Source organism: Nerophis ophidion, linkage group LG10, assembly GCF_033978795.1.
Source record: "Nerophis ophidion isolate RoL-2023_Sa linkage group LG10, RoL_Noph_v1.0, whole genome shotgun sequence".
NCBI classification, from domain to species: Eukaryota; Metazoa; Chordata; class Actinopteri; order Syngnathiformes; family Syngnathidae; genus Nerophis; species Nerophis ophidion.
In genome coordinates, this window is record NC_084620.1 from 51,164,701 (window position 1) to 51,188,809 (window position 24,109).

Genomic DNA, 24,109 nt, shown 5'->3' on the forward strand with positions numbered 1-24,109 from the left:
ACTCCTTTTAAGCGGACGGGCAATATGCGCATGTGTAAAGTTAGGAGGACATGCCTCATTTAGCGCAAAAAAGTCGTTTGGTTTAAGCCAGGTTTCACTGAGACCGATGACGTTAAGATTGTTGTCTCTGATGATATCATTAACTAACAACGTTTTGGGAGACAATGATCTTATGTTTAAAAAACCTATATTATAGGTAGTGGGCTGTTTTAGGGAATTTTTGATCAAATTATCCGTAGTAGCAATATTAATAATGTTGTGTTTATTATGCCCAGTGCATTCAGTATAATTACGACCATATCTAGGAATTGATACGACGGGAATGTTCCAATTGTTTGATTGTTGCTTTGATAAACTGCACGCATCATGGTTAGCCTCCTCAGTAACGGGGATTTTCCGATTGTTTGTTTGTTGCTTTGATAAACTGCACGCATCATAGTTAGCCACCTCAGTAAAACACATGTCCAACTCTGAAACACTCAAAGCAGAAAAAACTTGTTCTAATTTAACAGACTCCTTACCCAGACCAGTAGTCTCGCATTTTCCATCTAAATCCGTCTTCGGGATGGAGGAAAGTGGTGTTCTGTGGGGATTAGCCTTCTGCTTTGTTTTTAGCCCCGCTCGGCATCCGCGTTTCCGATCACACCGCTGGCGTCTGCTCCGTAGACGGCCCCCGCTGCTACTAGACTCCGCTGCTTCACAGGCCGCTGGATGTAGCCGCCGACGTATCCCCATGCTAGTTAGCATGTTTAGCACGCCCGCGTCTATCAGTCCAAAACGGCCCGATGTGTCCATATCCAGAAGTGTCTGGCGGTCGTACGTGATCACGGAGTGACCACGATGCGAGCCAGCCATGAAGTCTGCAGAACTGTCCGGCATTTCCGCCAAATGTTCCATCTTTAGCAAGAGCACCGCAGTGTCGCAGCCCGTCCGGGCGCCGCCATCTTGCTATATATATATATATATATATGCATACATATATATATATATATATATATATACACATACATACATATATATATACATACACATATATATATATATATACATATACATATATATATATACATATATATATATACACATATATATATATATATATATATACACACACATATATATATATATATACATATATATATATATACATATATATATATATATATACATATATATATATATATATATATATGTATGTATGTATATGTTTATATTGTGTATATATACATACATATATGTATATATACACACATATGTACATATACACATTTACACACACAGATATATATGTGTGTGTATATATATTAATACACATATATATAAACATATGCATATGTGTCTGTGTGTATATATATATATATTGTACATACATATATGTGTATATATACACATATTTATATATACATATACACACACACACATATATATATACATACACATATATATATTATATATATTATATGTATATATTGTGTATATATACATACATATATGTATATATATATATATACACACGTATATATATATATATATGTGTGTATATATATATGCATATATGTGTATATATGTATATGTGTATATATGTATATGTATATAAGTGTGTACATATGTTTGTGTATATGTGTGTATATACATGTATATATGTGTGTATATGTATATATGCATGTGTGTATATATATGTATACACACACACATATACACGTATATACACACAAACATATGTACACACATATATACATATACACACAATATATATATATATATATATATATATATATATATATACACACACATACATATGGACAAATATACATATAAATATATAAACACACATATATACATATCCATATATATACATATATACATATCCATATATATATATATAAATGTAAATATATATGTAAACATATAATCATAAAAAACGTGTAATAACATCATGACACACATTATATTTATAAATTATTGACTGTTACAGGGGCCCTTGTGGAAAACGTGCTTGACACCCCCACCCCCGACTAAAGGTGTGTGCCCTGCACCTGAATGCCTACATCAGTATTATTTCCAGCTGACTGTAATTGCGATACACAACAAAACAGTGCGGTCTTCACAAAATGATGACATCACAAAAAACAAAGTTATAAGACTTGACAAGCAGCTGTTGACCAAAGACTTCCCTGCTGTGAGTTGTTAAGTTATGTTGCTGGTGTACAACATTGTGTACAAATATTATTTACATATAGCACCGATTAATACCGGTATAGTACGGACTGTCGATATATTGTTAAAATACAAACGATGTGTATCCCTCCAAAGCAGTCCATGAAAGTGTTTAATTGACCTGATGCAATGACTCGCAATATTACTTCCTCATCTGAGCTCTTAAAACTCAAGATTACTGATGGCGGTGTTCCTCTCACGCAAGAGAAAGAGGAAGATTTCCCGTCTTTAACGTCAAAACAAGTCAAGGTGAGCGTGACGACAAGATGTATCCCTGATTAGAAAACAAGCAGCTGTTGTAAACCCTGGCTGACTTTGCAAAGGGAAACTTGACCTCGACACGGCGGGACCGCCAAGTCGCATGGCGATGAAAGTTATGGCGCTCCAGCTCTATGCTGATCTCAAAGTCACATTAGCGGATACGCTGCGACATTAACACTGTTTCCAAGTCTCACTTGGAGAATGTGCTAGCTACGTGGCTGCTGAGCCAACAAATTGGTTGCTGGATCACGCGCATTACTGGTTGGTTCAAGGCTGCTGGCATCAACCACTGGTTGGTACGAGGCCGCTGGCATCAACCACTGATTGGTACAAGGCCGCCGGCATCAACCAGTGGTTGGAACGAGGACGGCGGCATCAACCAGTGGTTGGAACGAGGACGGCGGCATCAACCAGTGGTTGGGACAAGGACGCCGGCATCAACCAGTGGTTGGTACGAGGATGCCGGCATCACCCACTGGTTGGTACGAGGCTGCCGGCATCACCCACTGGTTGGTACGAGGCTGCGGGCATCAACCACTGGTTGGTACGAGGCTGCGGGCATCAACCACTGGTTGGTACGAGGCTGCCGGCATCAACCACTGTTTGGTACGAGGCTGCCGGCATCAACCACTGTTTGGTACGAGGCTGCCGGGAACAACCACTGGTTTGTAAGAGGCTGCCGGCATCAACCACCGGTTGGTACAAGGCTGCCGGCATCAACCACCGGTTGCTGGCATCAACCACCGGTTGGTGAAAGGTTGCCGGCAACAACTGCCGGTTGGTACAAGGCTGCCGGCATCAACCGCGGGTTGGTACGAGGCTGCTGGAATCAACCGCGGGTTGGTACGAGGCTGCCGGCATCAACCACCGGTTGGTAAGATGTTGCCGGAATCAACCACAGGTTGCTGGCATCAACCACCGGTTGCTGGCATCAACCACCGGTTGGTGAGAAGTTGCTGGCATCAACCACCGGTTGGTGAGAAGTTGCTGGCATCAACCACCGGTTGGTGAGAGGTTGCTAGCATCAACCCCCGGTTGGTACAAGGCTGCCGGCATCAACCGCCGGTTGGTACAAGGCTGCCGGCATCAACCGCCGGTTATACAAGGCTGCCGGCATCAACTGCCGGTTGGTACGTGGCTGCCGGCATCAACCACTGGTCGGTACGAGGCTGCAGGCGTCAACCACTGGTTGTTACGAGGCTGCCGGCATCAACCACCGGTTGCTGGCATCAACCACCAGTTGCTGGCATCAACCGCCGGTTGGTACGAGGTTGCTGCATCAACCACGGGTTGATACGAGGCTGCCGGCATCAACTGCCGGTTGATACGAGGCTGCCGGCATCAACTGCCGGTTGATACGAGGCTGCCGGCATCAACCACCGGTTGCTGGCATCAACCACCGGTTGCTGGCATCAACCGCCGGTTGGTACGAGGTTGCTGCATCAACCACGGGTTGGTACGAGGTTGCTGGTATCAACCGCCGGTTGGTACGAGGCTACTGGCATCAACTGCAGGTTGATACCAGGCTGCCGGCATTAACTGCCGGTTGATACGAGGCTGCCCCGCGTCTCGTCAGCGCCAGTCGGGAGTAGCGCTCGATGCTGCAGACGGGATTCGGACACAGCGTGAAGGTTGAGAATAACGTTCTCCAGGCTTCAACAGAGGCCCAGCAGCTATCATCAGGTCGGCTCCAGGCTTCAACAGAGGCCCAGCAGCTATCATCAGGTCGGCTCCAGGCTTCAACAGAGGCCCAGCAGCTATCATTAGGTCGGCTCCAGGCTTCAACAGAGGCCCAGCAGCTAACAGGTCGGCTCCAGGCTTCAACAGAGGCCCAGCAGCTATCATCAGGTCGGCTCCAGGCTTCAACAGAGGCCCAGCAGCTAACAGGTCGGCTCCAGGCTTCAACAGAGGCCCAGCAGCTATCTTCAGGTTGGCTGCAGGCTTCAACAGAGGCCCAGCAGCTATCTTCAGGTTGGCTGCAGGCTTCAACAGAGGCCCAGCAGCTATCATCAACAATGGCCACCAAAAGAGACATGGAAGAACTAAAGAGATCTAATGAGGAGCTACGGAAATCAGTGGAGTTTATGGCACACCAAATGGAAGCAATGACAAGTAAGCAAGACACTTTGATGGGCATGATGAAAGATATTAAGGAACTGAAGAAGCAAAATGAAGAAAAAGACAAAATGATTATGCAACTGCAAAGTAGATTATCTAATATAGAACAGTATACTAGAATGAACGATGTCATTGTTACTGGTCTGCCAACGCGACCTGCGTCATTTGCTCTTGCAGTGAGGTCCGGGGTCCAGGGATCAGTGCCCAGGGACCAAGATTTGGACTCAGTGGAGCGGCAAGTGGTGAAATTCCTCCAAGAAAAGGGAATTAGCCTAAATGAGGAGAATATAGAAGCTTGTCACCGTTTCCCTCAGAAAGATAAAAGCAAACCGGCAACCATCATTATGAGGTTTGCAAATAGAAAATTCAAAATCAGTCTTTTGCGACAAAGTAGGATGCTCAAGGGATGAAATGTTTATCTCAATGAACATTTAACCAAGAACAATGCTGATATTGCTAAAAGAGCTCGGTTCCTACGCAAAGAGGGAAAAATACAAGCAACATGGTCGTCCAACTGCAAAGTCTACATAAAGCTAAATGGTGCACCTGAGCAGGCACAAGTGCTGATGGTCACAAGCTTAAATGATTTGGAAAAATTTGCATAGACTGTGGTTTGCTGGTTTATATGTTTTTTGTGTTTTTAGGGTTGACATCTATTCTGCAAATCCTTACTAACTTCAAATGTCTATCAAACTTCCCAAAAAAGGACTCAAAATTGCCCACTTGAACATCTGTAGTCTGAAAAACAAGGCAATTGAGTTAGGTAAAATAATGTTTGATAATGATCTACATATAGTAGCAATTTCTGAAACTCATTTGGATGATTCAATTGACAATACTGAAATATTTATACAAGGTTACAATATAATTAGACTTGATAGAGACAGATATGGGGGAGGAGTAGCCTTTTATGTACAAGACCACATTCCAATAAAGCAAAGACGAGATCTCAACTTGACAGATGTAGAGGCAATCTGGATCCAGGTTCACTTGCCACATCTAAAGCCATTACTAATCTGCTGCTGCTATAGACCACCTTCCTCTGATGCAGCACATCTTGAAAAAATATGTGCAATGCTTCAGAATGTTTCTGACACAAACAGAGAAATTTATTTCTTAGGAGACTTAAATATTGACTGGCTCTCAAAAAACTGCCCGATGAAAAGAAAGCTTGATGACACTGCCACTGTATGTAACCTAGCTCAAATGATAAATCTACCAACCAGAATAAATATGAACAATTCTGGTGTATTGTCTTCAACTTGCATTGATCATCTTTTTACTAATTCAGTAGATAAATGCTCAAAGGTTGTTTCAGTGCCAATTGGATTTAGTGATCATAACATGATTGCAATGGCAAGAAAAGTGAAAGTCCCCAAAGTTGGACCCACAATTATATACAAGAAACTCTACAAACATTTCAGTGATAATGCCTTTATTGAAGATGTACATAACATACAGTGGGACAGTGTATTTGAGTCAAAGCATACTGAAGCAGCTCTGCATGAATTCATGAAGTCATTTTCTTCTGTCTGTGATAAGCATGCACCCATCAAGAAACTCACCGTCAGATCTGTCAAAGCCCCTTGGCTTGACTCTGACCTGAGACACTTGATGAAAGATAGAGATAAATGGAAAAGAGTTGCTGTAGATTCAGGTAGCTCAGAGGACTGGCTAGCATATCGCTCTTTAAGAAACAAAGTGACCAAATTAAATAAACAGAAAAAAAGGGTGTACTACCAATCTAGAATTGAAGAAGTTAAACATGATGGCAAAAGACTTTGGAGTACTCTCAATCAAATCATGGGTAGAGATAAAAGGGGAAAAACACCAGCATTTATAGAATCAGGTGAAGGATTTATCACCAAGCCCAAAGAAATTGCTAATTACTTCAACAATTATTTCATAAGTAAAGTTGATACTATAAGAAATGGCATGCTGCCTGTAAGCGGTATTCTATCTGAGTCACTTATTAAAAATGATATCATGCAGGACAAAGAATGTACATTTGAATTCTCAGTCACCAATGTATTGGAAATTGAGAATCTATTGTCTGAATTGAAATCTGACAAACCTTGTGGTCATGATAATATAGATAGTAGACTTTTAAAGTTGTCAGCTGGAATAATAGCCAGTCCGATATGCTATATTTTTAACTTAAGTTTTAAAGAAGGAATCTATCCTCAAGTATGGAAGGTCGCAAGAGTGACTCCTCTACCAAAAATTAGGAAAGAAACATTCACTGGATTAAATAGTAGGCCCATTAGCATTTTACCAGTATTAGGAAAATTAATGGAAACAATTATATTTAAGCAAATTCAAAAGTATTTCTCTATAAATAACATTCATTCAGACTTTCAACATGCATATAAAACTGGCTATTCAACATGCACAGCTCTCACACAAATAACAGATGACTGGCTAAAACAAATTGACAGTAAATTATTAGTTGGCACAGTGCTACTAGATTTTAGTGCAGCTTTTGATATTATTGATCATAAACTACTACTTATAAAACTGTCTGCTTATGGTTTTAAACTCTCAGCGATTAACTGGATGAAAAGCTACCTAGTCAACAGACAGCAATGTGTCATGTTCAATGGAACCCTTTCAAATATTAAAACATTATATTGTGGTATTCCACAGGGAAGTTGCCTGGGACCTTTATTATACTCAATATTTGTAAATGATATGTCATGTATTTTAAAGAATAGTTGCTGTGCAATTTACGCAGATGACACAACAATATATGCACATGCAGATAATTGCACCGACCTGAGCACTATACTACAAGATGAGGTCATGCGGATTTCAAAATGGGTTACAGAAAATAAGATGAAACTTAATATTTCCAAAACAAAATGTCTTGTTATTTGCTCAAAACATGCTCATAGAAAGGAACGCATATTAAATGTTTCTCTGAACGGAGTTCATGTTGAACAAGTTAAAGAGGCCAGGTTGCTGGGAGTTACAATAGATGAAAGACTATCTTGGGCCACTCACATTAAAAACATAGTAACAAAAATGAGCAGAAGCATTTCAATCATAAGAAGAAGTGCCTATTTTTTAACTAACACATCTATGAAGCAAGTTATACAATCCCTTGTATTGTCACATATGGACTACTGCCCAGCAATCTGGTCTAATGCATCTAAACAAGATCTAAATAAAATCCAGCTTACCCAAAACAGAGCTGCCAGACTAGCTCTCCATTGCTCATTTAGGACTGGCATTGAGATCATGCATCATGAATTGTCATGGATGAAAGTTGATGAAAGACTGGCTTGTAGTTTGATTCTATTTTTAAAAAACATCTATACATACCATAAACCCTCATATCTGTATTCTCAGCTCTTGCTTGCCAGTGACAGTCACAACTACGGTACCAGGCTAGCCCAAAGAGGTGCGCTCACCCGTCTTAAACCCAAAAGTGATGTTTTGAAAAAGACTGTAATGTATCGGGCAATAACTTACTGGAATAGACTTCCACAATATCTGCTATCAATCACCAGCATAGTGGGCTTTAAGAATAAACTAAAAGGAGAAGTATTGTGTAAAGAGATTATTTTAGATTGTACCTAATGTCATGACTGTTTTTATTGACTATTGAATATTTTATTGATTATGGGATAAGCAGCAGAAAATGGATGGATGATACTTTTCCGTCACTTATTGTTTGTCTTTGGTACACTAATGTGTTTTAGGCCATTGGTTCTTTGTTTTATTTTTGCAAAAATGTATACAGTATATCTATTTTTATATTGCTATTTTTATCTTTGGTATGAAAATTATTAAGTAACAACATCTATTAGTATTTTTTGGTTCTTTGTTGTTGCTATTTTTGTATTATGACAATTTATTATTGGATCATGTTGTACTGCATTTTAATCGTTTGTTCTGTGGTTGTGTGATGTTTTTTGCCTGGACCCCAGGAAGAATAGTCTCCACTGCGGTGTAGACTAATGGGGATCCTTAATAAACTAAACTAAACTAAACTGCCGGTTGATACGAGGCTGCCGGCATCAACTGCCGGTTGATACGAGGCTGCCGGCATCAACCACTTGTTGGTACAAGGCTGCCGGCATCAACCACTGCTTGGTACGTATATATATATATATATATATATATATATATATATATATATATATATATATATATATTTGTACACGCCGTTGTTTTAGATGTGTGTATACATTTTGGAGCCTCTTCAAAGAAAATCATAACGTCATCGTCATGGTGACCACGCCCATAAGACGCCCGCGCTCACCCTTTAGAGCACGGCTGTAACCTCTTGAAACTAAACCTGCAGGAAATAGTTCCCCTATTTTAGTTACATTTTGCACTACTTTCTTACAATTTATTAAGCATTTCTTGAATATTCCTTATTTTGCACCTTCATTTTAAGAGCTTATTGTTAAGTGTGCAATGTGATTGGACTATTTTGCTGACATAGTTTTGAGTGTTGCTTGTGTTGACATTTCCTTTCCTTGCTGCCTTGATAGCTGAGAGGATTACATTCAGAGGAAGTTGCATTTACAATAAAATGTATTTTTCTCCTGCTCTATATTTTCGATAGGCCCCTAAAATATCGACCTGCAAGAGACGTGTTTTCCCTCCTTTTGGCAGAATAAGAACACCTTAGTGATCATGAACTTCAACCTTTGTTCTCGGTCCCCCTGTGTCGTTATCTATACCCTCTCACACATGTATTCATACTCGTGGTGTCATAAAGCACCAGCCTTGAGAGAGAGTGAAGAAGGAGGCGTGTGCACTCTGCACACAGTCAACTTTCAGTTTCAATCCCTATCAAGAAATGGCAATATGGGCCGACCATTTTGCTATTGTTTGTACTTACTCCTCCTTAAACTTAAATTTGAGTCACCTCTTATCATTTAAGGCAGCCTTGGCATTAAAGGATCTGGGTGGATCCCAATAGTAGGTATGTGAAATTCGGCCGCTGATCTTCTCTACTGCTGCGGTGGCTTGTGATCGCCCAGTTTGAGGTAGTTTTCAATGTGCGTCGGCGTTTTCTCCATGTGGGGTTTATTTTCGTACCAACCGACGAGCACATAGGTTAATTAACTTTCGGGACTGTACTAAAACGACGGAAAATTCAACACGGGAACTTTGACGTCACAAGATCGTATATATTATATACACTAACGTCTGTATGTATGTCTGTTGGGGTTGTACCGGTACCAAAATGTATTTTGATTATTTTTTTAAACAAAGGGGACTAAACAAAGTCATTACTGGCTTTATTTGAAAAAAAATATTAAATTACATGAAACATATGTTTATAATTGCAATTTAGTCCTTAAATAAAATAGTCAACATACTAGACAACTTGTCTTTTAGTAGTAAGTAAACATACAAAAACTCCTAATTAGTCTGCTGACCTATGCAGTAACATATTGTGTCATTTATACACCTATTATTTTGTACACAATATGAGGGACAAACTGTAAAAAAATGGTTATTAATCTACTTGCAAATTTACTGTTAATATCTGCATATTTTCCGTTTTAACATGTTCTTTCTACACTTCTGTTAAAATGGGGACCGGTACTTTTTAGAGGCGGTATCCTAGTAAATATGATAAATTAATACCGGTATACTGTACAACCCTGTGAGGGACAAACTGTAAAAATTAATTATTAATCTTCTACTAGTAGTATCGATTAGATACGTTCCTGTACTTGGTATCATTACAGTGGATGTCAGGTGTAGATCGGTTTACATTGTGACGCCGGTGTCCTATTGTATCGTCATACGGTGTGCAGTGAAGCATGTTTAGCTATTCGTTGTCCTTCAGTGATAATGATACGTCTAAGAAACGTACTTTGTTGCCACGTCTTAGGGTGTTTCAGTGTTATAACTTCACCTTTATCTTTACTTTTTACACCAAAATGCGTTCGTTCTCCCTTTTCTGTCTACACACAGTTTCTGCTTTATAAGTACTCTGTGTGTGTGCACTGCCGAACATGCTCCTCTGCTCGTAAAACCAGCAATGTCATGCCCGTTAAAAAAATAAATACGAAAAATTGGGAACTGGTACTTTTCAAACAGAGTATAGAAAATGATTAATTAGTACCACGATACTATACTAGTACAACCCTAAATTCTTGTCTTTAAAATCCTGAAATATTTAGTCAGTCTGTAAATTCCAACCTAGTTTCTGAATGTCTTTTAGAGAAGTTGTTTATGTAACATTTCCTTCAGAAAAATACCTCCACTATGGTTGTATAGCATCATAGTATAATGCGCAGTTATTCGCTCTGTTTATTTTTATTTTTTTTATGTAAATAGATTGCTTTTAGATTGCTTTTGTTGAAAATTCCAGGAAATATGGACGTTAAGAGCTATTTTCCAGGTAATTGTACTCAACATAATTAAATAATCAAACATTTTTGGAAAAATCCAGGAAATATAGACGTTTAATTGCTATTTTCCAGTTAGTAGTACTCAACATATTTAAATAATAAAAAATTAAACAATCTAAATGTTTTCTTTTTAGTGATTTTCTTTGGGTTACTTAAAGGCCTACTGAAAGCCACTACTACCGACCACGCAGTCTGATAGTTTATATATCAATGATGAAATATTAACATTGCAACACATGCCAATACGGCCTTTTTAGTTTACTAAATTGCAATTTTAAATTTCCCGCGGAAATTATTTTCCAGCCGGATCCAAGCAATAAGTAGTCTGCTTTAATCGCATAATTCCACAGTATTCTGGACATCTGTGATGCTGAATCTTTTGCAATTTGTTCAATTAATAATGGAGACGTCAAAGTAGAAAGATGGAGGTGGGAAGCTTTTAGCCTTTAGCCACACAAACACAGCCAGAGTTTCCTTGTTTAAAATTCCCGAAGATGAATCTTTACTATGGATCAGAGCGGTCAAGCGAACATGGATCCCGCCTACATGTCAACCGGCAGTTTTCAGTGAGAAAATTGTGGTAATAAGTCGCCTCTTACCGGAGACATCAGCGGAGCTTCCGTCCTAGTGCAGCTGCCGAGACTTCCCTCAGAGACTCTGGCGTCAACACAACCGTGGCCACACCCCTCCGACTTTCAGGTACTATTTAATCTCACTAAAACACTAGCAACACAATAGGCAGATGAGGGGTTTTCCAGAATTATCCTAGTAAATGTGTCTAATAACATCTGAATCGCTCCCGCTGCAATCGCCTTTTTTTTCTAGTCCTTCACTCTAAATTTCCTCATCCACGAATCTTTCATCCTCGCTCAAATTAATGGGGAAATTGTCGCTTTCTCGGTCCGAATAGCTCTAGCTGCTGGTGGCCATGATTGTAAACAATGTGAGGATGTGAGGAGCTCCACAACCCGTGACGTCACGCGCACATCGTCTGCTACTTCAGATACAGGCAAGGCTTTTTCATTAGCGACCAAAAGTTGCGAACTTTATCGTCGATGTTCTCTACCAAATCCTTTCAGCAAAAATACGGCAATATCGCGAAATGATCAAGTATGACACATAGAATGGACCTGCTATCCCCGTTTAAATAAGAACATCTCATTTCAGTAGGCCTTTTAGCAATACATCTACTTTTAACTTCATGCATTTATGACAAAAAATAAGGAAGCTATGTTGTTTTCAAGTTCACTTAATGGACAAAAAAAAGCAATTCATTTTTTTAATTAAAAAAAAATAGCACCCTTCATTTTCGGCCCGTCAAAAACTATTGCAAAGCTTTTTTTTTAGGTCTTTGCGATGTTGTCAAGCACCTTCCAATGGAGCGATATAAAACAATTTGTGTTTCATCTGACATCACATGCACAAAGGTGTGCCCTTCTGGAGGAAAGTTCTGTGGTCGGACGAAACAAAAATTGACCGCAATATGTTTGGAGGAGAAATCCCAGGAACACCATTCCTACCATCAAGCATGGTGGTGGTAGTATTATGCTCTGGGCCTGTTTTGCTGCCAATGGAACTGGTGCTTTATTTACAGAGAGTAAATGGGACAATGAAAAAGAAGGATTAACCCAAATTCAAGCTGAAATCATCAGCCAGGAGTTTGGGTCATGGCGAGTAAAGCGAGAAAGGCTACATACCATAAGTGATGTGCTCAAAAAGCTGACCAACCCCGCCTTTGGACGACAGCTTCTTTGCGTGATTGTTCTGGAAAAGTGTTCGGAGGGACCTCACTAAAATGAAACCTTTTGTGCTTTCATGCTTTACGAGCTTGTCAAAGCCTATTTCTTTTTTTTTTTTTTTTAATAATAAACCATAGTCTGGCTTTAGGGGTTTGTTTTGGGGGAAAGTCATATACATAAAAAATGTACTTAAGGCTTCCTTGAAGTGCTTATTCATAGTTGGATGTGTGTGTGTGTACGATGCTTATTTGTATTCATAACAAAAAGTCCTGCAGGGGACGGAGGGAAAACAAAGCCCTGTTCTTGAAACCTGAGCTACGACTAAAATAGATGGAATAGAATAAAATAGAAAGTACTTTATTGATCCCTGAGGAAAATTCAGCACCACAGTTCATTCACAATAGACAAACATTTAAGTATTTTTACATGTGACTAATATAAATACAGTCTATTATACAGCATTATTCACATGTGAATAAAATAAATACAGTCCATTATACAGCCTTATTCACATGTGAATAGCATAAATACAGTGTATTAACAGTCTATTATACAGTATTGTTCACATGTGAATAGTATAAATACAGTCTATTATACAGCATTATTCACATGTGAATAATATAAATACAGTCTATTATACAGCATTATTCACATGTGAATAACATAAATACTGTCTATTATACGGCATTATTCACATGTAAATAATATAAATACAGTCTATTATACAGCATTATTCACATGTGAATAACATAAATACTGTCTATTATACAGCATTATTCATATGTAAATAATATAAATACAGTCTATTATACAGCATTATTCACATGTGAATAACATAAATACTGTCTATTATACGGCATTATTCACACGTAAATAATATAAATACAGTCTATTATACAGCATTATTCACATGTGAATAATATAAATACAGTCTATTATACAGCATAATTCACATGTGAATAACATAAATGCAGTTTATTTTACGGCATTATTCACATGTGAATAATATAAATACACTCTATTATACAGCATTATTCATATGTGAATAATGGTCTATTATACAGCATTATTCACATGTGAATAACATAAATACTGTCTATTATACGGCATTATTCACATGTAAATAATATAAATACAGTCTATTAGACAGCATTATTCACATGTGAATAATATAAATACAGTCTATTATACAGCATAATTCACATGTGAATAACATAAATGCAGTTTATTATACGGCATTATTCACATGTGAATAATATAAATACACTCTATTATACAGCATTATTCATATGTGAATAATAGTCTATTATAAAGCATAATTCACATGTGAATAACATGAATACAATCTATTATACAGCATTATTCACATGTGAATAATATAAATACAGTCTATTATACAACATTAGTCACATGTGAATAACATAAATACAGTCTATTATACATCATTATTCACACGTAAATAATATAAATATAGTCTCTTATACATTTAAGTACAGTCTAATAATAACACTAACATAGAAACACAGGAACTGACACTATAGTTATCCTAATAGTGACTATATGTCAAGAACAACAGGTCATCGGGAGCAAAAGCGCCGTCATGCTGGCACTGAGCAGGAACGTGACCACAATTATTTTACATCTCCATCCTCAGCCCGTGTCCGGTTTTCGTCAAAATCCATAAAAATACGGACGGCAGCCGTTTCTGCTGGCAAGCCGCCTGACCTGCCCCCCTGCTGATCCGCAACAACGTGGCCATGTTTATGACTCCCGAGGCCCCAATGGGACGCGGTGACCGTGTGTACGGTTAAACATTCCGTTGTAACCATGGCGACCGTTCATGTGCGTGGTGCGGCTAACCCTTAAGCCCTGGTGGTGTCCAAAGTTACTATTATTAGATATTACGCTAATTGTTTTGACGCCTACAGCAGGGATTCTTCACCTTCCTCACCTCGGGGCCCAGCTTTTCCACTCAAACATGAAACTGTCACGTCGTGTAAATGCTAAATAAAAAGAATACAATTATTTGCAAATCCTTTTCAACTTATATTCACTTGAATGGACTGCAAAGACAAGATATTTTATGTTCACACTGAGGAACTAATATTAGCTCATTTGATGCCTGCGACATGTTTCAAAAAAGCTGGCACAAGTGGCAAAAAAGACTGAGAAAGTTGAGGAATGCTCGTCAAACACTTATTTGAAACATCCCACAGGTGAACGGGCTGATTGGGAACAGGTGGGTGCCATGACTGGGTATAAAAGCAGCTTCCATTAAAATGCTCCCTCTTTCACAAACAAGGACGGGGCGAGGGTCACCACTTTGTCAACAAATGCCTGAGCAAATTGTTTAACAACATTTCTCAAACAGCTATTGCAAGGAATTTAGGGATTTTACCATCTACGGTCCGTAAAATCATCAAAAGGTTCAGAGAATCTGGAGAAATCACTGCACGTAAGCCATGGTATTACGCAACTTGGATCCCTCAGGCAGTACTGCATCAAAAACCCACATCGTGTGTAAAGGATATCACCACATGGGCTCAGGAACACTTCAGAAAACCACTGTCAGTAACTACAGTTGGTTGCTGCATCTGTAAGTGCGAGTTAAAACTCTACTACGTAAAGCCAAAGCTATTTATCAACAACACCCAGAAACGCCACCACTTTGCATCATGGACTGATGCAAAGTGGAAAAGTGTTCTGTGGTCTGATGATTCCACATTTAAAATTGTTTTTGGAAACTGTGGACATCGTGTCCTCCGGACCAAAGAGGAAAAGAACCATCCGGACTGTTCTAGGCGCAAAGTGTAAAGGGCAGCATGTGTGATGGTATGGGGGTGTATTAGTGGCCAAGGCATGGGTAACTTACACATATGTGAAGGCACCATTAATGCTGAAAGGTACATACAGCTTTTGGAGCGACACATGTTGCCATCATGGACGCCCCTGCTTATTTCAGCAAGACGATGCCAAGCCACGTGTTACAACAGCGTGGCTTTGTAGTAAAAGAGTGCGGGTACTAGACTGGCCTGCCTGTAGTCCAGACCTGTCTCCCAATTACATAGAACTTACTTACACTTTACAACCTTGTCAAATGATGTGAACGCATGTGTTAATCGCAAAGATGATTATTTATTTCAAACATAAACTTTAGGCTTAGGTCAGGTGTGTAAGAAAAATAAGTACTAATCAAATACACTCGATTAAAGAGGGACTCATAAATAACTGACCAAAAATGTATTTGTATTATGTTGTGTTAAAATAAACTAAATGAACAATGAATATGTTTCCTGATCAAAGAGTCAAAATAAAATGAAACAATAAATGAATATTCAGCTTCACCACGTTAGTCGTATTTTTTGCGCTTAAGAAACTTCTCTATGACTTTAGCTCCAGACTTCTTCTGTTTGTTTGATGTTGGAAACACCCAAGTGTAACGCAAAGCTGAAATGTTGCATATATTGACGTATTGGACTACTTTATACATCTTTAATGCACACAACTAGGCATGCAACAATATGAACATTTCATACCAGAGTTATTGTGACCAATATTATCAAGGTAATCAGTATTATCGCAATATATAATACAAACCGGGCTTCACGGTGGCAGAGGGGTTAGTGCGTCTGCCTCACAATACGAAGTTCCTGCAGTCCGGGGTTCAAATCCAGGCTCGGGATCTTTCTGTGTGGAGTTTGCATGTTCTCCCCGTGAATGCGTGGGTTCCCTCCGGGTACTCCGGCTTCCTCCCACTTCCAAAGACATGCACCTGGGGATAGGTTGATTGGCAACACTAAATTGGCCCTAGTGTGTGAGTGTGAATGTTGTCTGTCTATCTGTGTTGGCCCTGCGATGAGGTGGCGACTTGTCCAGGGTGTACCCTGCCTTCCGCCCGATTGTAGCTGAGATAGGCGCCAGCGCCCCCCGCGACCCCGAAAGGGAATAAGCGGTAGAAAATGGATGGATGGATGGATAATACAAACCCCGTTTCCATATGAGTTGGGAAATTGTGTTAAATGTAAATATAAACATAATACAATGATTTGCAAATCATTTTCAACCCATATTCAATTGAATATGCTACAAAGACAACATATTTGATGTTCAAACTGATGTTTTTTATTTTTGCAAATAATCATTAACTGTGGAATTTGATGCCAGCAACACGTGAAAACGAAGTTGGGAAAGGTGGCAATAAATACTGATAAAGTTGAGGAAAGGTCATCAAACACTTATTTGGAACATCCCACAGGTGTGCAGGCTAATTGGGAACAGGTGGGTGCCATGATTGGGTATAAAAACAGCTTCCCAAAAAGTGCTCAATCTTTCACAAGAAAGGATGGGGCGAGGTACACCCCTTTGTCCACAACTGCGTGAGCAAATGGTCAAACAGTTTAAGAACAACGTTTCTCGAAGTGCAATTACAAGAAATTGAAGGATTTCAATATCTACGCTCCATATTATCATTAAAAGGTTCAGGGAATCTGGAAAAATCACTCCACGTAAGCGGCACGGCCGGAAACCAACATTGAATGACAGTGACCTTGTATCAAAAACCGACATCAATCTCGAAAGGATATCACCACATGGGCTCAGGAACACTTCAGAAAACCACTGTCACTAAATACAGTTTTTCGCTACATCTGTAAGTGCAAGTTAAAGCTCTACTATGCAAAGCGAAAGCCATTTATCAACAACATCAAGAAACGCCGCCAGCTTTTCTGGGCCCGAGATCATCTAAGATGGACTGATGCAAAGTGGAAAAGTGTGCTGTTGTCTGACGAGTCCACATTTCAAATTGTTTTTGGAAATATTCAACATCGTGTCATCCGGACCAAAGGGGAAGCGAACCATCCAGACTGTTATCGACGCAAAGTTCAAAATCCAGCATCTGTGATGGTATGGGGGTGCATTAGTGCCCAAGGCATGGGTAACTTACACATCTGTGAAGGCACCATTGATGCTGAAAGGTACATACAGGTTTTGGAACAACATATGCTGCCATTTAAGCGCCGTGTTTTTCCTGTACGCCCCTGCTTATTTCAGCAAGACAATGCCAAGTCACATTCAGCACGTTACAACAGTGTGGCTTTGTAAAAAAAGAGTGCGGGTACTTTCCTGGCCCGCCTGCAGTCCAGACCTGTCTCCCATCAAAAATGTGTGGCGCATTATGAAGTGTAAAATACGACAGCAGAGACCCCGGACTGTTGAACGACTGAAGCTATACATAAAACAAAAATGGGAAAGAATTCCTCTTTCAAAGCTTCAACAATTAGTTTCCTCAGTTCCCAAACGTTCATTGAGTGTTGTTAAAAGAAAAGGTGATGTAACAAAGTAGTGAACATGCCCTTTCCCAACTACTTTGGCACATGTTGCAGCCATGAAATTCTAAGTTAATTATTATTTGCAAAAACAAATAATGAGTATATGAGTATGAACATCAAATATGTTGTCTTTGTAGTGCATTTAATTGAATATGGGTTGAAAAGGATTTGCAAATCATTGTATTCCGTTTATATTTCCATCTAACACAATTTCCCCACTCATATGGAAACGGGGTTTGTAGATGATTGACACACAATATACTTTAATTCATTAAATATGTTTATCTTCTTCCCTTTTCATTTGTGAGGAGTATTTTTTACCAGGTTTTACGATATGTTTTTAAATTTTAAACGGTACATGGGCAATTAATCGCGGTTTATCATTATACTGTTTATCGTTATACTGTTTATCATTTTACTGTATATCGTTATTATTGTTTATCGTTATTATTGTTTATCATTATATTATCATTATTAATGTTTATCATTATATTGTTTATCGTTGTACTGTTTATCATTATACTGTTTTATTATACTGTTTATCATTATTATTGTTTATCTTTATACTGTTTATCATTGTATAGTTCATCGTTATGTTTATCGATATACTGTTTATTGTTATGCTGTTTTTCATTATTATTGTTTATCATTATATTGTTTATCGTTGTACTGTTTATCATTATACTGTTTCATTATACTGTTTGTCGTTATACTGTTTATCATTGTACTGTTTATCATTGTACTGTTTATCATTATACTGTTTATCATTGTACTGTTTATCATTATTATCGTTCTTCGTTATACCGTTTATCATTATATTGTTCATCATTATACTCTTTATCGTTACTCTGCTGTTCATTATGCTGTTTAGCGTTATACTGTTTATTGTTATATTGTTTATCGTTATAATTGTTTATCGTTATTATTGTTTATCATTATACTGTTTATCATTGTACTGTTTATCATTATTATCGTTCTTCGTTATACTGTTTATCATTATATTGTTCATCATTATACTGTTTATCGTTACTCTGCTGTTCATTATGCTGTTTAGCGTTATACTGTTTATCGTTATATTGTTTATCATTATAATTGTTTATCGTTGTTATTGTTTATCATTATACTGTTTATCATTGTACTGTTTATCGTTATTGTTTATTGTTATACTGATTATCATTATATTGTTCATCGTTGTAGTTTATCATTGTACTGTTTATCATTGTACCTGTTTATTGTTATTGTTTATCGTTATACTGTTTATCATTGTACTGTTTATCATTATTATTGTTCATCGTTATACTGTTTATCATTATGCTGTTTATCAGTATACTGTTTATCATTGTACTGTTTATCATTAATATTGTTTACCGTTATACTGTTTATCATTGTTATTGTTTACCGTTATACTGTTTATCATTGTACTGTTTATCATTGTACTGTTTATCGTTATTATCGTTTATTGTCATACTGTTTATCATTGTACTGTGTATCGTTACATCCCTACACACAATAAATCAAAATGGCCCCCGCATCCTTAAATTTTTCGTGCTCTAAAGGGGACCTATTATGTAAAAACAACTTGTTCCGACCTATCAGTACCTGTTTTCCTTTATTTGGGGTCTGGGTAAGTCCCGATAATGTGAAATCAAGCCGCAGAGGCATAGCGGAGATGTTTATAAAACAATCTTGCCCTCCTTCATACAAGGCGTATTGAATTTGCCACATTTGTGACGTGTATTATTGACATTATCACCATAAATGGTAAAGGTTTACCCAGAGTGCTTTGCACGACGATGCAGTCAATAATTTCCTTATTTTTCCTCCATCTTCTCGTTGTGGGGCAGACTGGCTCGTACATGCACATGCATCCTCTGCTGTTTGCCATTTCTAATATAAAGTGGCGTGTAGTTTGAACTTACAGTCATGGTCAAAAGTTTACGTACACTTGTAAAGAACATAATGTCATGGCTGTCTTGAGTTTCCACTCTTATTATTTTTTTGTTATAGAGAGATTGCAGCACATACTTGTTGCTCACAAAAAAACATTCATGAAGTTTGGTTCTGACGTCACACGGACAAAGATAAGACCTTCTGGAGGAAAGTACTGTGGTCAGATGAAACAAAAATGGAGCAGTTTGGCCACAATACCCAGCAATATGTTTGGAGGAGAAAAGTAAGGCCTTTAATGCCAGGAACACCATTCCTACCGTCAAGAATGGTGGTGGTAGTATTATGCTTTTGGCCTGTTTTGCTGCCAATGGAACTGCTGCTTTACAGAGAGTAAACGGAACAATAAAAAAGGAGGATTACCTCCAAATTCTTCAGGACAAGCTAAAATCCTCAGCCCGGAGGTTGGGTGTTGGGCCAGCAGGACAATGACCCCAAGCCCACGTCAAAAGTGGTCAAGGAGTGGCCAAATCAGGCTAGAATGAAGGTTTTAGAATGGCCTTCCTAAAAGTCCCGATTTAAACAATTGGACAATGCTGAAGAAACAAGTTAATGTCGGAAAACCAACAAATTTAGCCGAACCGCACCAGTTTTGTCAAGAGGAGTGGTCAAAAATTCAAGCAGAAGATTGTGACCCATAATAAATTCATAAAAGAACCAAACTTCATGAATATTTTTTTGTGACCAACAAGTATGTGCTCGAATCACAAAAAAATAAAAGTTGTAGAGATGATTGGAAATTCCAGACAGCCATGACATGATTTTCTTTACAAGTGTATGTAAACTTTTGACCACCAAAAAACCCTCCCGGATTTTCCGGGAGACTCCCAAAATTCAGAGCCGCTCCCGAAAACTTCCTGGGACAAATGTTTTCCCGAAAATCTCCCGAAATTCAGGCGGAGCTGGAGTCCACGCCCCCTCCAGCTGCATGCGGACCTGAGTGACGTGTATAAAGAGCGTGTCTGCCCAATGACGTCATAACTGTAGAATGATCGAGGGCGAGTTCTCGGTTTCTTATGTGGGTTTATTGTTAGGCAGTTTCATTAACGTCCTCGCAGCGCGATAAAACAACACACAACAACAGCAGTCCATTTTCGTCTATTGTAAAGCAGTTTGTCTGCCGTAAACAGCAATGTTGTGAAACTCTTAAACAGGACAATACTGCCATCTACTGTGCATGCATATGGTTAGAAAAAACAAGGACGCACAATTCAACCCTTAACTCAACAATGAGTAGATGAGTGTTATGTGTGTGTAAATGTGTAAATAAATGAACACTGAAAGTCTGGGTTTCCCTGCTTAGGCTGTTGCCCCCGCGACCCGACCTCGGATAAGCGGAAGATGATGGATGGATGGATGGATGAAATTCAATTATTTATATATATATATATATATATACATATATATATATATATATATATATATATATATACACACATAATAAAATAAAATAAAATATATATATATGTATATATATATCTAGAATTCACTGAAAGTCAAGTATTTCATATATATGTCTTAATTGGATTATCCAGAGAATAGTGCGCAATACCGTGGTAGAGCGCAATATGTATGTGTGGGGGAAAAAAATCACAAGACTACTTCATGTCTACAGAACTGTTTCATGAGGGGTTCCCTCATTCGTCAGGAGGGAACCCCTCATGAAACAGTTCTGTAGAGAACACACATACATACATATATATAATTATTGGTGAATCTAGCGTAAATATACTCCTCCCCTCTTAACCACGCCCCCAACCACGCCCCGGCCCCACCCCGACCACGCCCCCACCTCCCGAAATCGGAGGTCTCAATGTTGGCAAGTATGATGGAAGCACTAAAAACATGGCTGACGGGGGAGAAGAAACAGTCAAAGTGGAGGCACGTAAGCCAGACGGTTTAAAACTGATTGGTCAGAAAGCAGCTTGAAGAAACACCATTACATAGTATGTAGACTACAAGGAAGTGGTTTAAATGTTCAAAAAAAACCATCATATTATGACACTGCTTTAAAAAGTTATCCGTCCACACCAGGGGGGAAAAACAGACATTCCGAGGACAAACTGTAAGAATATTTAAAGTAGTTTTGCAAGCACAAGTAGCATGACTAATCAAGTTAATGATGGTGGTGAATTCACATGTCGTGGTTAAATGCAGTGACGTAACCACGTGATGCTGCTGATATCAGGACAGGGGACCGGATAAAGCCAGTTTTTAAATAGCCAGGGCCTAACGGACTCGACCGGCGTCCGTCACGCACCCGCTGCCCAAAATAGCATCAATTAATTAACGGATATTGGACATTAGGGGTGGGAAGTCCCAGCAACACGTGAACGCAGCACGCAAAGGTACTACTTGACGCGTCATCTTGTATGAGTCCCCTCCACGTGGGTCTCAAACAAACACGCCCAAACTCGCTCAGTGTCGTCGTGGCATTAAAGTCACCAACACGCGTGGAATAAGAAATGTTACAGTACCTTAAAAAGGGGGTTAAAAGGCGCGCCTGTGCCCGTCCCGCCGCCTCGACCTTGGAGGAGAAAGATGCCGCTCTCTCTGTGTGTGTGTGTGTGTGTGTGTGTGTGTGTGTACAGTAGTGTGGCACTGTTTGAATTTCCTGAGTGGCGTGACGTCACAGCCGAGATTCTGCAGTGGGCGGGGCTCCCGCCCTGCTATTTCAGAGCCGGAGGATAGGACGTGTGGGACTTACGGTTCTTTTCAAAGGAGCCGTTCCTTTCAAAAGAGTCCTTTCAGTTGTTGCTATCAAATGCACACAACTGGGGGTTTTATGGTGGGGTATATATTTTTTTTTCTATTTTGGTAAACATTCCTTTTAAGCTAACTTGTAAGTTGTTTTTTATGTGTGTTAGGGGATTTTGGTGCTGATTCCGATTGTGCATGGATGTGGTATCATAAAGTATCAATCAATCAATCAATGTTTATTTATATAGGCATAAATCACAAGTGCCTCAAAGGGCTGCACAAACCACAACAACATCCTCGGTAGGGCCCATATAAGGGCGAGGAAAAACTCACCCCAGTCGGACGTCGACAAGGATGACTATGAGAAACCTCGGAGAGGACACTAGGTCTATCGTATTACCAATGCGATGCGTGGGTTCATTTATTATTTGTGTAAGACCACAGCTGTCAATTATAGTCTGGAGCGCCACGCACGGTGGGTCCGATGGAGTATTCATATAGATATTAAAGTCCCCCATTATAATTATATTATCGGCATGCGTCACTAGATTAGCAACAAACTCTGAGAATTCACTGATAAAGTCCGAATAAGGCCCTGCGGGGCGGTAGACAACAACCAGGCATACAAGAGCACCTCAAACGATTTATATTTATTATTTAGGTTAGGACTAAGGTTAAAGTTTTCGTCGTATATTGGTGGGATGCCCCCACCCACCCCTTCTAAACTTGTAAGATGTTTTTTATGTGTTAGGGGATTTTGGCGCTGATTCCGTGCATGGATGTGGTATCATAAAGTATCTGCATGGTGGTGGTATCAAAGTATCTGCGTCGATAGGGTATCATAAAGTATCTGCATGGATGCGGTGTCATAAAGTGTCTTTATTTATGTGGCATCAAAGTATCTGCATTGATGTGGTATCATAAAGTACCTGCATCCATGTGGTATCATAAAGTATCTGGATGGATGTGGTATCAAAGTATCTGCGTCGATAAGGTATCAAAGTATCATAATAATATGGTATCATAAAGTGTCTGCATGGATGTGGTATCATCAAAGTATCCACATGGATGTGGTATCAAAGTATCTGCATGGATGTGGCATCATAAAGTATCTGCGTTGATGTGGTATCATAAAGAATCTGCGTTGATGTGGTATCAAAAGTATCTGCATGGATGTGGTATCATAAAGTATATGCATGGATGTGGTATCAAAGTATCTGCATCGATGTGTTATCATAAAGTATATGCATCAATTTGTTATCATAAAAAACTCTGCGCCGATGTGGTATCATAAAGTATCTGCGTTGATGTAGTATCACAGTATCTGCATCGATAAGGTATCATAAAGTATCTGCATAATGTGATATCATAAAGTGTCTGCATGGATGTGGTATCATAAAGTATCTGCGTTGATGTG

At 39.0% G+C, this 24,109-nt stretch overlaps 1 protein-coding gene across 2 annotated transcripts in view; it reads right to left on the reverse strand.

The window, feature by feature from the left end:
- Window positions 1-22,573, reverse strand: part of LOC133560968 (monocarboxylate transporter 2-like) — a 59,039-nt gene extending 36,466 nt beyond the window's left edge. Inside the window, exon 1 of one of the 2 annotated variants that reach the window (XM_061914042.1) lies at window positions 22,470-22,573. Coding sequence is in view for 1 of the 2 variants with exons in the window: in XM_061914041.1 (XP_061770025.1) it covers window positions 12,677-12,679 (3 nt within the window). In the remaining variant the exon portion in view is untranslated. Of the gene's footprint in view, window positions 1-12,676; window positions 12,891-22,469 lie in introns of those variants that run through there. The other variant, XM_061914041.1, reaches the window with a different exon arrangement.
- Window positions 22,574-24,109: the final 1,536 nt, after the last annotated feature.